This window comes from Actinia tenebrosa, unplaced genomic scaffold, assembly GCF_029948245.1.
Source record: "Actinia tenebrosa isolate PJP-AT-01 unplaced genomic scaffold, QUT_ActTen_1.0 PGA_scaffold6__47_contigs__length_16458017, whole genome shotgun sequence".
Lineage (NCBI taxonomy): Eukaryota > Metazoa > Cnidaria > Anthozoa > Actiniaria > Actiniidae > Actinia > Actinia tenebrosa.
This window is the reverse complement of record NW_028292583.1, coordinates 3,277,186-3,293,261: the sequence shown is the minus strand read 5'-3', so window position 1 is coordinate 3,293,261 and position 16,076 is coordinate 3,277,186. Positions and strand designations below refer to the sequence as shown.

Genomic DNA, 16,076 nt, shown 5'->3' with positions numbered 1-16,076 from the left:
ATATGTAACGCGTTGCGAAGTTGTGTTACGACATTCGAGTTCATCAGCTAAAGAGGGAAGAACGAGAAGACAGAAAATCTTTCTTTCTCCTGAGACGAAAAAACAAATCGAAGTATGAAGAGTTTAGTTTGCGTTGGTTTTTTGTCAGTATTGGCTGCGGTTCAGTGTGCTGGAGTCCCAGCTCAGGATGAGCACATTGTTGGAAGGGAAAGAAGATCAAGTCCTTGGGATTTTTTTAACACAAATAAGGACACGAAGAAGGTCGACAAGAAAAAACGTAAGCCAGTACCAACTACTCATGCAACTACAATTCCATCAACAACAGTAAAAACAACAAGTACACCGAGTGCGAGTGTTATGACTGTCAAGGTACGTTTAATAGTTTGATCATTCTCGAGGGGATATTTTATTGCTGCCTTTTATAACCGTAAGCTTAACACGCATTGTAAAATAAAGCTTATGGGCGTTCAGTAAAAATTGCTGCACGTGTTTCTACAAAACCCCAACGAACTCAAGCAAAATAATCATATCATGGTTTTGTATATACATAAAGTGAAAACATTGTTTTTGGGAGAATGCACGAAATATAGCACGTCAGTCTTTATAAGTTTTTGAACCATCGCCAAGAGTATTGACGAATTTCTTTTAACACCTTGGAATTAGGAATCTAAAACCGTTGGTTCTCGCTGCATGCGAGCAAAAAAAGTGCCAAGTGTGTTTTGTTAGGACAAAAATACTATCACATTACAATTTTTAAAAAGTGTTACTTGTAGAGGAGACTGTAGATATTTCAATTATCCCCTTGATCCACTCGTTATTAAATTTCCATGTATCACCCTTCAGTTTTAATCTATTATATATATATGGCCTTGGATCCCTCATAATATCAAGCTACACATTGCTGTCACACTACATACCCTGTGATTGATTACATGAGGTCAAATAACACTTTACACATTTCTGTGTTTATACTACATTCTAGAACGAGATGCCTGAATACATTGCAGAAAAAATGGGAAAGCTAAAGACCCAAGATCAGGTTCTTAACTTTTTGGGAATTACTGGATCAATGAGTCAAAAGATTACTGCATCTAAAAAGAGTCTGCAAGGTTTAGGTAAAAATATAACAAAACAAAAATTAGGCAGTATATATACTGAAAATAAAGCTTTTGTTACCATGCAATAATGTAACTATCTCAGATCTACATAACTCATTTGGTAAAATTGACTATTATATAATTATGTGAAAATTTGTGTTTTCAGGTGCTTCTGGTCAAAGTTCTGGATTGTCTGATGCAAATTGTAAGTTGTTTTTTTTTTCAAATAAGTCTTTCATATTTTAACAGTGTTACACAATCAATAAAAAATGCTAGTGTGAATTGTGTTGACTATGGTATAAAGCTGTTAATATTGTCTCTATCAAAAAAGATTGACTCTGAATGATTAGGTCATAAAGCCTTGTCTAATTATTGATTTTAATTTATGATAATTAAAGCTGAATGGACAACATCAACTGCATGTTTACCTCGTCCTCAAGTAATCCGATTCCCACAGCCAGACCTATATCATGGTGTTATATATCCATTCTGTGCCATGGCTTTACGATGTGGTGGTTGCTGCTTTGTGGATATGCATGAATGCGTTCCAGATCAAGTACAGAATATAACTCATCTTGCTTACTATGTGCCTTACAACATGGTTTCATCACAGAGAAATTGTAAGTTTTCGATTTTAAGCACCACTATAAGCTATATACAAAAGTATCATACATATATGGTAGTTAAAAAACATTTCTGTTTTTTATTTATCGTAGCACGCAAAAAACGCTCTTCTCATGAGTTAAGACAAATTGCTGTTGAGAAACACCTTTCATGTAAATGTCAATGTAAGGTGAGACCACAAGACTGTGATCCTGTGAGACAATATCATCATGAATCAACATGCCAGTGTAAATGCAAAGATGATTTCACTGCATCAAGATTAAACTGTGCTGACCCATTCAGAGTAAGTTGATCATTCATTACTTATCAGCGCCTTAGATAAATGTATATTACTAGGGTAGTATCAGTGACAGTTTTCTTGCATTTTGATTTTGTAGTATAACAAGGACACATGCAGCTGCAAATGTTCATATGAACACAAACATTGTCCTGTAGCAAAGCAACAGTGGGATAACAAGCTATGCAAGTGCACATGTGACAGTGGCATTAGGTGCCCAATGGGACAAGTCATCAATAAGAATTCCTGTGAATGTGAAGATATTCAAATGTCTGACAAAGTACCTCTGTGCAAGAAGAGTAATAGTTGTTAGAAAAGAACTATTTGAGAAAAGTATACTCCTGCTTCAAGTTTGCTAATATACCCCTTGCAGCGCTTTGGAATGCAGCTCAATCTGGGGGACCAAACAATAAGTTCCAGTTCTCAGGAGATTGAAATTCTTTTTTTTTTTGTCTTCAAGATCAAGCGCACTGCTTTAACATCACATGCAAGAGGGAACCTTTAGGGGAGCTTTCCTTATTTAGGGGGAGGGATGTTAAGTGAGAAATGAAAAGATTTTAACTTTGCTAATTGAGGAAACTTGAAAAAATTAATAGTTTTTATGATTTTTCTATTCATTCCCTACCATCAATAAAAAGGAAAGGGTCTCTCAGACAAGTCAAAAATTAAGATGCATCTCATATCATTGAATGACATAAACACACTGATCATTACATCCCCACAATGTTTCATCCTGCTTTGACCATTTATTGGAGTCTAACTTTCTTTTAACCTGATTTTCATCAGCTAAATATCATACTGAATTACATGTACAGCTGATAATGTTAGCATGAACTAGAATATTCATGACTTCAGTGGGTTATGAATTCAAAACATTAACATCATTTTGGGTTTCTTTTAGACAAAAAATTAAACATTAAATTATTTGTTCAATTAATCCCATTTATTTCTATTTTTATACTTTTTCTATTATCCGAGAATAAACGTTATTTTTCTAAATTGTGTTTTGTAGTATTTCTAATCATTAAAACTTAGGCATTACAGCCTAATTCTGTTATCTAAGTGACTCCAGACATCTGTGATAAGCAGAGTGTATTATTCTGATTGTGAGTTGTAAATATTCCCACAACTCAAAAGCCCATTTCCCATGGAAAAACGTTTGTCAGGACAAGAGAACATTTATCGCTCATGATCGGAATTATTAGGAATGCATATGGCCTTTTACATTGATGGAAACTAAAGTGCCAAACGTCTGGAGTTGGGTGGGTTACAGAAGCATGAAACAGGTTGAAACCTGATTTATCTAGAAGTTGTTGGTAGTTCAAATTTGTATCCATAAAAATGAAACGTAAGAAACGTTTATCCAATGCTTCCAGATTATTAGTGGTTCTTGATCCAGAAAAGTGCCACATGGTACAACAAAGTCCTTGTATAGCCTCCAGAACAAATCATTGGCAAAGATGATGAAAAATGAAAAACATTGCGCACAACGTTGCGCACGACGATGCAATTTACTTTCTTGCAACCTGTGAAATGTTAGGTGCAACGACAGCAACTCGATTCTGTAAGGCCAAAGGTTGCGCAAACGCCGCGCACACTGAAGTAGTTTTCTTGTGACTGTGAAATGTTGGGTGCAACAACAGCACCTTCAACCAATCCAACGGTAGCAAGTTCTTGTCCAGCGTAACTATATTTACCCAGGTTTGTAGGCGTTTTGCTTCAGACTTTGAAATGCATTTAGAAATGTATTTTGTTGCACTTTATTTTAGTATGCGGCCCAAATAAGGAAGCCAGACCACAAGCAACGCACGATGGCTTGACAATCCTTCTCACTTTGTCTTTTAGTTTGGTTATTGTTACTGGGCTCATACCACTCAACAAATTCGCACTTTTGACAAAATAATGTTCACAATATTTGCAGTCCAAGAAATTTTCTAAATAGCAGAGAGTATCAATGAATCGTTCTCCCATTTCATTTTCCCTCCAGTCGTACGGGTCACTCATTTCATCAACTAAATAAAATAGTGTTGTTTGCATGTGAGATAAGGAAAGTTCTCCAAATAGATCATCAAGTTCACGCAGTTCAATCAAAATTTCTAACAGGCACCGCTGTGTTGGAAATAACTGCAAAACCTTCTTGCGCTCTGCACTTGCGAAAGACAACATCCAAAGGCTCTCTGGGTCGCTCATCGGTCGATCGCAGGGTTTGGCAAGAGCATGGGAAGGGACTGCAGATTTAGATAGACGCTTGAAAAATTCAAGTGACGAGCAATGCAGTCTTATAGAAGGAACCATATCAACGAAGAGCTGTCCTCCATTAATATCAAGAACTACAGTGGACCCGTCACAGTATACTGTAACACTGTCTATATCATCAGGCAGGTTATCCAAACCCATCTGGACATTGGAATTCATTGCAATTAAAGATTTTTGTATCGTTAACTGAAGCTTTGAACGTACTAAACTAGCAGATAAAAACCCTTCATCTGTGACGCAATCGCTCCAATTAAAATTTTGCTCTGAATCTACTGCTAGTCTGACAAAACCTCCTTCATCAGCACTCTGTACAAACACATTTTGATCGCAACCATCTAAATACACTGGAACTTCAAATTCGAACCAATTGGACCGAATTTCTGTAAGTTCACAGTATTTTGGATTACGTTGTAGGAGATCTGTAGCAGTAAACCTATCGTTGACAAGCTGTAGGTTGATTAGTACCTTAAACGCTGTTGTAAAAGCTAAACGCTTGTTTGTCAGTGATTTTATCCTTCCATTTTCGACTTTTTTGGCGTAGAACATTTGAAGTTCTCGAGAAAAAAGTTCTTCCAAATTCACGTCTTTTCCTTCCATTTGGTCAAGGGACTTACACGATCCAAGCATATTTAGCTGTGTTAAGGAAGAATAACGCTTACTTGACAGCAAATTCGTCTCACTCAAGGTTTTTTTGTTCAGTCCTGATTTAGCTGAAAGGCAGGTTGAAGAGAGAGACTTTTTCTTCGACAATTGAAACGACGACCGTTTTTTAGAGGACTTTTGTCGCTTTTGGGGGATTTTGGCTTTTTGGATCTCGTCGGTTGCGATTGGAAGTTGAGAATCCATATTGTTTCAAAAGCTGAAAAATCTAAGAAAAGGAGATATTATAAATATAAGCTTGAATAGAAATTTCGCACAAGTTACTGAATGACAATAAATCCATGCCACCTGCTCGCCAGCTGCCCATATCAAAATAGTCACGTGACCTGGAATACCATTCCCCATCGAAAAGTATACAGCTAGATTTAAAATCTATTAAGTTTCCCCTAAAATCAAGAACTCAGACAACTATATTCTAGTATATTGGAAGCTGACTGCTGACAAACAATTAGAAGCTGGAATTCGGCACTGTGTTCCGGTGCATAGCCCCGCTGTTAAAGGCACACTGCATCGCAGTACAAGCGTATTGCTTTTCATAGAGACTCGCCTACTGCCCGCCAGGCAAAACCCCCTCTTTTGGGAGGAAACCTGGTCCCTCCCAATGCAGTGTTAGGCGAAAAACGACCTTGAGGGAGTAAGGTCCTAAACTAGATTAAACTTCATAGAGTTTAAAATATTTCTAAGAAGAATAAAACAGAATAAGAATTCGGTTTCGCATGCACAGTCGGGCTAGAATGAAAACCTTCCCTAGGAGGTTGAAGCCCGCCTTTTGCTGTCGAGTTACCATAGCAACCAATTGCCATACTTGGAGAACCGTGAACGCAATAGTTTGCTGCTATTCTTCGAAACGCAGCAAACAACAACATTACTACTAATATTACTAAATATAGTTCCTTTTATTCTAGCTAGCATGCTTTTCCTTTTAAATTTTTATCACGCTCGTCAATGAACACTATGTGGAATTAAGTTTCAGTCATCTGCATTTTAGGCTAATCGACAAATGTTATGCTAGGATTATGTTAAATGTAGTATAAACCTGAAATATAGGCTGTTTTAATCATGACGTTTGAATAAATGAATGAAAATGAAAGGGGAATCGATTATGCAGCCTTAAGGTCAGCGGTATATGGTATAGTTGACAGGCGTATGACGTCAGTCTTCTTGTTCGATGAAGCAAGTTGTTTGTTGAAGGAAGAAGGTTGCACTAAATATTATCAAAAGAAATCATGTCTACTCCAGCAAGAAGACGTCTTATGAGGGATTTTAAACGGTGATTAGTTAGTTTGATTATCGATTTACTCGATACATACTATTGCAGGTCTTTTTATTTCTCAAAACATTCGGAAAACTTAGATTTTAAGAGGCAATTTTAACGAGTGTTTTTCATTTTCTGTTTTTCAGATTACAAGACGATCCTCCTGCTGGAGTTAGCGGAGCTCCATCTGAAAATAATATCATGATATGGAATGCTGTAATATTTGGGTAAGTATATTACTAGTGTGTGAGTCTTCCCTCGACTCGTGCTGTAATATTCTAGTATTTTCTTATAATTTATTGTGATGTTGATCTTCCTTCTTATCTGTTACAGGCCCCGTGATACGCCATTTGAAGATGGTAGGTTGGAATAAATAAAATTAAAATTACTATTACAGATTTCTTTTCATATAAACTGTTTTTTTTGGTCGTGAATGTGCACGTTTCATTTTTTCATTTTGTATTTTTAGGGACTTTTAAGTTACAAATGGAATTTACTGAAGAGTATCCGAATAAACCACCAACAGTTCGTTTCATATCCAAAATGTTCCATCCAAACGGTAAGACCAAAACACAAAACATATCCTTATTTGATAAATATCAGTTTAAAATGTGTACATTTTCGTACATGAAAAGCCTGAAGTGACGCATGATTTAAACAAATATGTTCTGTTCACACAAACATGAAATATTGAAATACAAAATCGATTTCCTTGTGTATCGGTGAGATAGAAAAACTGTAATCGGATTTTGTTGTAATACTGTGACTAGCAAAAAAAATTGGACAGTTGAGAAACTAGTAAGGTTCCATTACTTAACTATAAGGGAAATTCATTAAACTTCATTTATTGCTATAGTATATAGGATGTATGAATGCGGTGAGTCTTGAAAAACTCCGCAGTAAAAATTGCTTTTGTTTCTTTATTTTTCTTTGTTTCTCCATATCATAACAAACTATGAAATGAAAGACACATGGTGCAACATTGCACACAACATTGCAAGCAATAAATTTGAATCGGGGTGACACACATTGCAACAAAATCATGCAACATGGCTTGTGTCAGCCTGATATGTTAAGATATATGGTCAGAAGTTATAAATTTGATGCAAGCTTATTGGCTGGAAATTTCAAAATGCAGGTAATGTTGCAGCCATGCTCATATGATGAAATTTGTTGCGCACCATGTTGCAAGAGTAGAGCCCGATTCAACTTCAGATTTGTTGCATGCAACAAGTTTGGGGTAGACACATTGCAACATTCCAGTTTCATGCAATGTTGCAAGAGTAGAGCCCGATTCAACTTCAGATTTGTTGCATGCAACAAGTTTGGGGTAGACACATTGCAACATTCCAGTTTCATGCAATGTTGCATGCAATGTTGCATGCAATGTTGCACTGTGTGTCAGCACCTTAATATTTTGGCTTGTTTTCACATTCAGTAAAATCCATTTACTTGTAAAAATGATAAGGAGCATAAGGTTAATATGTTTTAAGTATAATTTTAGACTTGAATATATAGAGTTTCATGTGCTGTGGTTGGTTTGCTTAGTAAATACTCCACCAATAATGTCTTTGCCTTCAGAGAATAATGGACGAAATCCACGTAGGCATAATGTTTTGACCATTTCAGACCACTTGTCATTCCCTTGAGAATCGCTATTTTCTATAGCAGTTTATTTTGAATTACAATAAGACCTCTTTTCTTTGTATACCATCCCCACTGCAATGATGTTATGCAAATGTATAAGAATGGACCTACAGGGGAGGGGGAGGGAAGATTATCTTGAATATACTTTAGAATAAAGATTATATAACAGTGGGTCAGTCAAATCTCTACTTTGCCAATCATTATAAACAGAAATATTTAGCAAAAAATGAGGTATAACTGAGCTATTAAGCCCTGTGGTGTATAAAGTTTATCTCTTACCAAAATCTGTTTGTTTTCTCTTCAACAGTTTATGCAGATGGTGGTATATGTTTAGATATTTTACAAAATAGATGGAGTCCTACTTATGATGTATCTGCTATCCTCACTTCTATACAGGTATACTTTTCATTCAAACAGACATGAATTTTGTTTTTTACATGCAATTTACTAATTTACTTTATGTAATTTAGTCTCTACTGGATGAACCAAATCCTAATAGTCCTGCTAACAGCCTTGCAGCCCAGTTGTACCAGGAAAGCAAGAGGGAGTATGAAAAGAAAGTCACTGTTATAGTTGAACAAAGTTGGATTAACAGCTAACTATGTGATCATGCCTCCAATCAACGTGGATTAGCAGTGCTTCTAAACTCATTGCTTGCTGAAATCAATATATAACATAAGACTGGCTGATATAGACAGGAGTTAAAATAAACTATGCTCTTGTTACGAAAAAAGCCTTTCTTATGCTAATTAGGGATATAAAAGAGAGTTTTAGAATCTCGTTTACAGCAAACATGAAACTTAAGTTACGTTTACCAGTGAAAAATTCTTTAAAATTAGTAAAATGAATTGCAATAACCTCCAAGTGGTAATTAAACAAAATAACATTTGTCTTTGGTGACAAGGTTCGTAAAACGTAAAGTGAAATACAGGAAACGATGAAAATGTGATCATGTTTGCCATTTGCGGGAAGAAAAAAACGGCAATTTAAAGCTTTCTTACAAATATTTCGTTGTAAATTTGATAACCTGTTACAGCAAGCAAAAAGTTTTGATCTTTGTTTAGATCTACTGCAATCTAACAATTTCATATGTATATTGCTGTTACTTTATAGAATACAAACTGTTTGCTTTACCAAAAACTAGTAAATACAATAATTGTTTTCATTGTAAAAATTGTAATTTTGCTCTTTATTTTCATTATGCAGTAAAGCAGATATGTTAACGTACAATGAATAAGAGTGTTTACAAGAGTAGGAGAATGGGTGGGTTGAAATCAGTGCTAATATGTATTTGTACATATCATATTATAACATGTTTATAACAGGAAAATAAAGGCTTTTGATACAGTCAAATAATGTCAAATGTTGTGACTCATTTCTTTTTGTCCAAAACTATTTGATAGACTTCTTGTGGTAGTAAACTTTGGTCAACATCATCCTTTGGAATATCGTCCCATGGAGACTGGGTATAACCATTATAGTAAAGAAATACTCTTTTACAGTGTTCAAATGAAAGATACATCAAGCCAGTGTTAGGCACAATCTAGAATGTAGGAAAAAACCCATTACCCAGACAGGAAGCCTGATTCTCAATAGAATGATGTAATACATACCTTAAGTAGACTGACACTCAAGCCTCTCCATAACCCTAAAAAACCATTGGCTGTTACTGATGAAACAAAAGCACTGCACATCCCTTTGAATTTAACATCTACACCTCCATGTCCTGGAATATGTTTGCTACTGGCCTGAAGTATAAAGATGGTCAATTGGCTGGTTATTTTGTCATATTGTCTTACTAGAATCTTGAATTTATCTGTTTCCCTTAGTAGTGATCTTATTTGGCCCATGAAACAAAGTTGTATAATTAGTGACCATAGACCCCTTGCACTGAGTCCAGAGAGGATTTATTCTGGGGTACAAAACAATGAATTTTTTTGGCATAAGAAATGATGGCCTGTTGTTTTGTCCTCCAGAACAATTCCTCTCGTGCAAGGGGTCTATAAATAGAAGTTAATGTAAAAAAAGGAAATTGTACTAAATTACATTTACTATTTTTTTATGGCCTGAGTAAAATGAATGGACATTTTGGGTTGCATGTAATGTTTGCACATGAGAAGACACATGAATACGGATACAACTTAATCTTATTCTCAAGGAAATGACATTTGGTATGAAATGGGTAAACATTACGCCTAAGCCAAAAGGTATATCTCCTGACCTTGATACTCCTACTAACATAATTTCTTCATTTTTAATATTTAAATGTTTTTAAATCTGGGAGTTGTGAGATAATGATCATGATAAGGCTGACATAAGAATAAATTAGCATTAAAAAGAATTTAATAGCTGTAGTGGAATCAAAGAGAAAATTAAACAGAAAAAGGTATCACTTGATAAGACATTTATGTATACCTGCATTTTCTTTCTAATAGTATCAAATGGGTAAGATAAGCTCTAGAAGAATAAGCAAAAGTAATAAATATAAAAATCACAGAAATACAAATAAATTAACAGATAAAAGTATTTGATTGATAAGTATGTGTTATTTGCCAGTCAGGAGGACTGAAAAAAACTGTGCCCATGGTCTTGAATATATGTACTGAGGTTGTTATGCTCTGAATTTCAAGACCTCAGGCAAAGTTTTTCGACTATCTGGCCTAACTTTAGGAGGGTAAATTTATAACTTGTTAATGGTAGCCCTTTAATTTTTGACTTGTTTAGCAATTTGCGTGCATGCAAATGACATCAGGATAGCTGTCTGCAGACAGAATGCAAGAGTTTTAGGATACTGGACTGGAAAAAAATAAATGAATCATACTTGTGCAAATGCAGATGCCAAACCACCTCCAAACAACATCTGCATCTGATAAGAGTAATTATTCTGGTCAAAGATCTGATCAAGTTGGTCAAACCAACGATACACCATGAAAGACCCACCAGCGAAAGGTATAACTCCTGTGTATAGAACATGTAATATGTAATGTAATATTAGAATAATTTGGACTATAACCTTCTAGAACTTAGTTGGAAAGGTTTTGCTGACATTAACTTAGAGTGTCTCTGATGTTAATATGATTATTGGCTACAGACAATAACTACATTTCAGTGGACAGTTCAATAATGGTGTGTACTAGCTGTTGCCAATAACAACAAGTTCATTATATAGTTAGTAGGTAAAGAACTTATAGTCTGGCAGATTCATGTAAGAATTGTGGGATTTATGGTAAAAGCCCCAGAATTGACACATATATTGATCAATTACCTAGCCAAGTAATATTAGCTAAGGATTTATCATAAATCACACAATTCTCACAATTTTTGACATGAATCTGCCAGACTATAACTATTAGTGATGATCAGTTATATAAGGCTGTCATCTGGTATTTTATTCATTTTAATATTCAGAATAAATTTATAGTGAGACTGACCAAGTATTGAGGGTGAGAGTCCTTTATACAAGGCAAAAAATCCTTCTTCTTTCCATACAGTTCTGAAAGCATGTGTTATCCCATGGTATTTGGCTAAAGAAGGCTTTTTGACATGCTGCTGAACAATCAACCTTGTCCTAATGGTTTCACATGGATAAACAGCTAACATAGCTATCAATGTACTGGCTGATCCACAGAGCATTGAACCAGTGCTTGAGAGATACCCTTGGTAAGGATCTTCCAAAAAGTTCTGCAGATTAATAAACATTGGAAAGTACAACTACATGTTAAAATCCAATGAAATCAGATATTAATTTACAACCGAGATTTTCAATTGTTGAATACATTTGGATATCTTTAGACATAATATTATGATATTGATTGTTTGTCATCAAATATTGGAACTAACTTTATCTAAATAAAGATAGTGGTGAATTTTGTCTCAGTTAATCACAGAGTGATTTGCCACTGACCCTCATTCCCAGGATACTGTAACCCAACTTTTGGGTACTTTTTGTTTCCTTTTTACTAAAATATACATGCCTGTACAAGAAGCAGAAATGTGGAAAGGAATAATAAAAACAATTTCACTAGTGCCATGTTTGCTTCATTCTTTTAAGCTCCAAAAATGCTTAGGGCTGGTGATTTTGTCCACTCCTGCTTTGCATGGTGTTCACCACTCAGCTGGAATTTCATGAAAACATATTGTCCCCCTTTAAAATAAAAATTCTTAAAATTTTTCAAAATAAGTTTTAATTCAAGTTTAATCATTTATTTGTTTATTTCTTATCCAGCGCCTAGAGCAGCCCTGGATAAGCGCTTTACGACTGTTTTATTACTATTATATATATCTTTAAATCCCCCCCTTACCCCCCAGCTTTCTCTGTAAATTTTTATTGCCTTAACTTATTGATTGATTATAAATTATTTGAGATATAACGCGTGCTCTGATTGGCTGGCTACCATGTTTATATCAGAGGACAGAGACACGCTTGTGCAACTGGTTGTTGAAAAATATTTTATAAAACAATATAAAATCGCTGCTTATGTCTCTGTATTGTGATATAAACACTGACATAAACACCCTGACTGGAAGCTGTAGTGCACTTGAAAAGCAAGAGAAACACTTGGCTATGCCTTGTATTCCTAAGCTTGCTTTTCTCATGCTCTACACAGCTCCCAGCATTTTCATATCACAGTACAGACACATGGGCATGCATTTTATATTCCTTAAATATTAATTGCCTGCATCTAGATCGAATAAGAATGCACTCCACCCACTGTAAATTTGATTGATCAATCCAAAAATAATCTAAAAAATAATAATCTTTGCAGAGAATTGTCAAAATGCTACCAGGCTGCATTGCAATCCTTTAACAATGAAATGGGCTTATAATTAATGGAGGTTGGGTGTGGGAGGAGGTTAGGGGTGATGGCTTTTAACCAAGGGAATATTTCTGTAAGCAGATTCATCGCAAAGTAGGCTTAATACTTGGGGTCTTATAAATTTCTCTACTAGAAAAGGATATCAAGTCTCTTTTTTCACTAAAAAGCTGCTTTGTTTCTTATGCAAGCTTATAATATAAGCTTACCACATAAGTACTACTCACCACCAGATAGTTGAAGGTAATAAACTGCAGTGTACTGTATGGAAAGAGTCTTAGGCAAGTCATCCAGTTTCCTTTCCAAAAGGCCTTGATACCCTCATTTCTGTAGACATTGGTAAATGTTCTTGCAAGACCTCGTTTAGTGTTTTGTGTACCAACCTGAGATAAAACTTTCACGACTTCCAATGGAGAGGTAGCAGATCGAGAAAATATCACAGCTGCTCCTCCACAAATTAAGGTTCTGAAACCACGTAATTCTTTCATCATGTCTAGCAATGACCATCCTTTGTAATTCTTTTCATGTTCATGGCAAAGATTCAACTGTTATATTATTACCTCCTTCTTTTCGTTTTCCCTTAGTATCCAATATCATCCTGAACATTAATGACAAGAAGACTGGTAACTAAATACGCGCACCAAAGGAAGCCCAGTTCTAATTCAAAATTTCTTGGCCTCATCCAAGGCCCGTTGTTACACTGCGCAATGTTGTTGTTGTGCTTAGCGTTGCACCAAGTTTAATCCAGTTTTACTTTTCGCATTGGATTGCAACAACGGATAACACCATTGCACAATATATCACCCTCCAATAACTTTTCTCGTAATTTAAGGCATATTTTTCAAGAACGCATTTGCACATTTCTTTTTTCTTTCCGAGGAGCCAAAATATGTTTTGCGTTGCAATGTAACATCTCACCTCGACAACTTGCAATTTCAAGCATTGCGATAGACAAAATAGAGAAAAATAGAGAGAAAATTGCACAGCGTAACAGGCCCTAAAATCAAAATTATATTTATATTGAACAAAAGCGAAGGACAAATAAATAAAAGACTTGTCAAACGACATCACTACAAATGTGATTAGCATCTTTATTAGCCGATTGGATCAAGCGAATAAAATGTAATAAATGGTGTGCAATGGATATTGATACAGTAAAAGGGGCCAGGATAATGTTCATAGAGATGGATAGAAGTGAGGGAAAAGTCATTCGGTCAAAAATTCTTTGCAACTGATGGGCGTTAATCACTAGACCTCCAGTAGATGTAAAGTTGTTGGAACTTGTCGAAACCAGCTAATACACCAGCCCCAGCCATTCCACGGAGAATATTTGCGCCTGCACCCTTCATCAATGATATTGCACCTTCATTTTTAATGACTTGAATGGTGCAGTCAATGGAGCCTTTGTATTTCACGGCTTCACCTGAGGTCATCATCATACGCCTTCTTATGGTATCAATTGGATAAGACGCAAGTCCAGATGTCACAGTCACGATGTAACCAAGCATGAAAGACGCTACGAGATTGGCATTCTCTCCAAGCAATACAGGCTTCAGCGTGTCATACAAACCAAAGTAGAATCCACGATAGATGACAATACCGACACATGATATCACAAATCCGCGATACAGTCCCACGATGCCATCGCTTTTTAGAGTCTTGACGTACACATCAATCAAACCATTGAACTGGCGCTCCCCTCCACCCTTGGTAGTTGATTTGGCGTCATTAGCCAATCGCGTACGGGCGTAGTCCAGAGAGTACACGAACGTTAGTGACATGGCTCCTGCGGCACCTCCTGATGCAATGTTCTTGCTGAACTTTACAGCATAGCTGTCTGATTTTTTTGATTCGAATATCGCTTTGATTTGATCTTTAAAGGCGAAGTTCAGGGCCTGAGTTGGAAAATACCTGATACAATTGGCGAGGTTTCCTAATAAATAAATAAAAATGTATAAAATTTCAAATGTAAATCCTTTTTTTTCCTTTAAAAACTTGATTTATGACTTTTTTACCAATGAGGACAGGGTCACCACAACGACATAGCCAATTACTGTGTGCCCCGTAGTATTAGCACGGGCACTGAAAATGGTCATCACCAGCGTCTTCAGTAAGTCTTTTACGTCCGCCTTATACACCCTTCTCATAATGGCTGATAAACGCACGGAAACGAGGTCACCCAGTCATTTTGCAAGGTTTGCACTAAATCGACCATTGTAGCTGGCATCCTACAGGATTTTAGCTACGCGGGAATGTAAAAAAGATGGCGGATTCGGGTAGTTTTTTTTGGTGATAAAAGGTAAGTTAGCGCACTAAACAACGATAAAAATCCCCTTTTCTTGCAAGAAATATATTCTTAGTAGATATCTAAAGTATAGAGTTTTGCTATTGGCTTGCTAAGAAGAGAAAAAAAATATGGTATTTTTTGCGCTACGATGTTAAAACCTACGAAGTGTTTAGTCTTGTTTCGCCGGCTGCATGACCTCAAAACATATACCATATTTTTTCCTTTTCCTGGCGAATGAATAGCAAAAATCTACTTAAGGTATCAATTAAAAGAATATTTCTTGCAAGAAAAATGCCTTTTTCAAGGATGAAGTTGAAAAATACTCGAAATTTTTCGACAAGAAGTCGTTGTTTTGAGGTCATGAAGTCGGCAACACAAAGGTCATTTTTTGTACTTTTCTTCTTTAAAGTCATTTCATGTAATTTTATATCTTTTATCGTGAAATAATGACGGGGTGACCTCGTTTTCGTGCACTTGTCAGCCATTATGAGAAGGGTGTATACAGGGCTATATAGTGAATACAGACTAGGCCTACGGTTTTGAGTCCTTGTACGAGAAGACTTGAAGGTCTAACGCATTTGTAGATGTAATTATAAAGGGTTAGGTTTATAAAGGGTTACTAACTTTGTGCATGACTCACCTCTCCAGAAAGACAAAAGGCCTTCAGCTTTGAAAGTCCTTACGGTGCAATCAATAACCCCCTTGTAGGGCGAGGGCAAGCGGCCTGACTTTAGCATTTCATCTTGGTTTTGTACCAGGAGCTTAACTCGTTCAATTGGAGCTGCAGCAGTTTTAGAAATGATAGCAGCAGCACCACTCAAGGCAAAATTCTCGATAAAGTGAAGTTGTTTCTTTTCTGGCATCTGTTGAGTAGGGTTTAATTGATTGAAAAAAATGTAACCGCAATTCTTCAAAGCACACACACTTATGTATCTTACCTTGTATTCTGTAAATTAACCCGAACTCGAAGGTTTGTCCGAACGATGGACAAAGTTGTTCGTCTTGAACTGGTTTCTCGAAACAAATTGAGTGACGTATCAATTCTAACTAGTTAATTGATTGACATTTTTGTCTAATTATGACATCGTGTGGTCAAATCATTTCTCATTAATTTCGTCACATCAAATAATTATTATAACGAATGACTTCTATTAGTCCC

General features: G+C 35.9%; 4 protein-coding genes across 5 annotated transcripts; 2 read left to right on the top strand and 2 right to left on the bottom strand.

Moving 5' to 3' along the window:
- Nucleotides 1–2: 2 nt before the first annotated feature.
- Nucleotides 3–2,997, top strand: LOC116294647 (uncharacterized). The gene is made up of 6 exons (XM_031702284.2): nt 3–369; nt 983–1,115; nt 1,264–1,302; nt 1,496–1,717; nt 1,814–2,004; nt 2,099–2,997. Exons 1-6 carry the CDS (start codon nt 115–117, stop codon nt 2,309–2,311), a joined length of 1,053 nt encoding a protein of 350 aa, XP_031558144.2. The 5' UTR covers nt 3–114; the 3' UTR covers nt 2,312–2,997.
- On the bottom strand, nt 2,430–13,246 carry LOC116294646 (solute carrier family 25 member 43). 2 transcript variants are annotated; one of them, XM_031702281.2, is made up of 6 exons: nt 12,858–13,246; nt 11,248–11,497; nt 10,638–10,774; nt 10,232–10,273; nt 9,430–9,564; nt 9,170–9,359 (listed from the first exon to the last, which is right to left on the bottom strand). In XM_031702281.2, exons 1-6 carry the CDS (start codon nt 13,119–13,121, stop codon nt 9,189–9,191), a joined length of 999 nt encoding a protein of 332 aa, XP_031558141.2. In that variant the 5' UTR covers nt 13,122–13,246; the 3' UTR covers nt 9,170–9,188. The 2 variants fall into 2 exon arrangements, with proteins under 2 accessions (XP_031558140.2, XP_031558141.2); XM_031702280.2 differs by lacking the exons at nt 9,170–9,359; nt 10,232–10,273; nt 10,638–10,774; nt 11,248–11,497; nt 12,858–13,246 and adding an exon at nt 2,430–5,122 and having other exon boundaries at nt 9,430–9,551.
- On the top strand, nt 6,071–9,179 carry LOC116294649 (ubiquitin-conjugating enzyme E2 A). The gene is made up of 6 exons (XM_031702286.2): nt 6,071–6,184; nt 6,316–6,396; nt 6,503–6,528; nt 6,639–6,728; nt 8,124–8,212; nt 8,287–9,179. The coding sequence occupies exons 1-6, from the start codon at nt 6,141–6,143 to the stop codon at nt 8,413–8,415; spliced, it is 459 nt and encodes a 152-aa protein (XP_031558146.1). The 5' UTR covers nt 6,071–6,140; the 3' UTR covers nt 8,416–9,179.
- Nucleotides 13,247–13,733: 487 nt separating the features above from the next.
- Nucleotides 13,734–16,069, bottom strand: LOC116294648 (uncharacterized). Its single transcript, XM_089039116.1, has 2 exons — nt 15,558–16,069; nt 13,734–14,563 (listed from the first exon to the last, which is right to left on the bottom strand). The coding sequence occupies exons 1-2, from the start codon at nt 15,778–15,780 to the stop codon at nt 13,872–13,874; spliced, it is 915 nt and encodes a 304-aa protein (XP_088895242.1). The 5' UTR covers nt 15,781–16,069; the 3' UTR covers nt 13,734–13,871.
- Nucleotides 16,070–16,076: the final 7 nt, after the last annotated feature.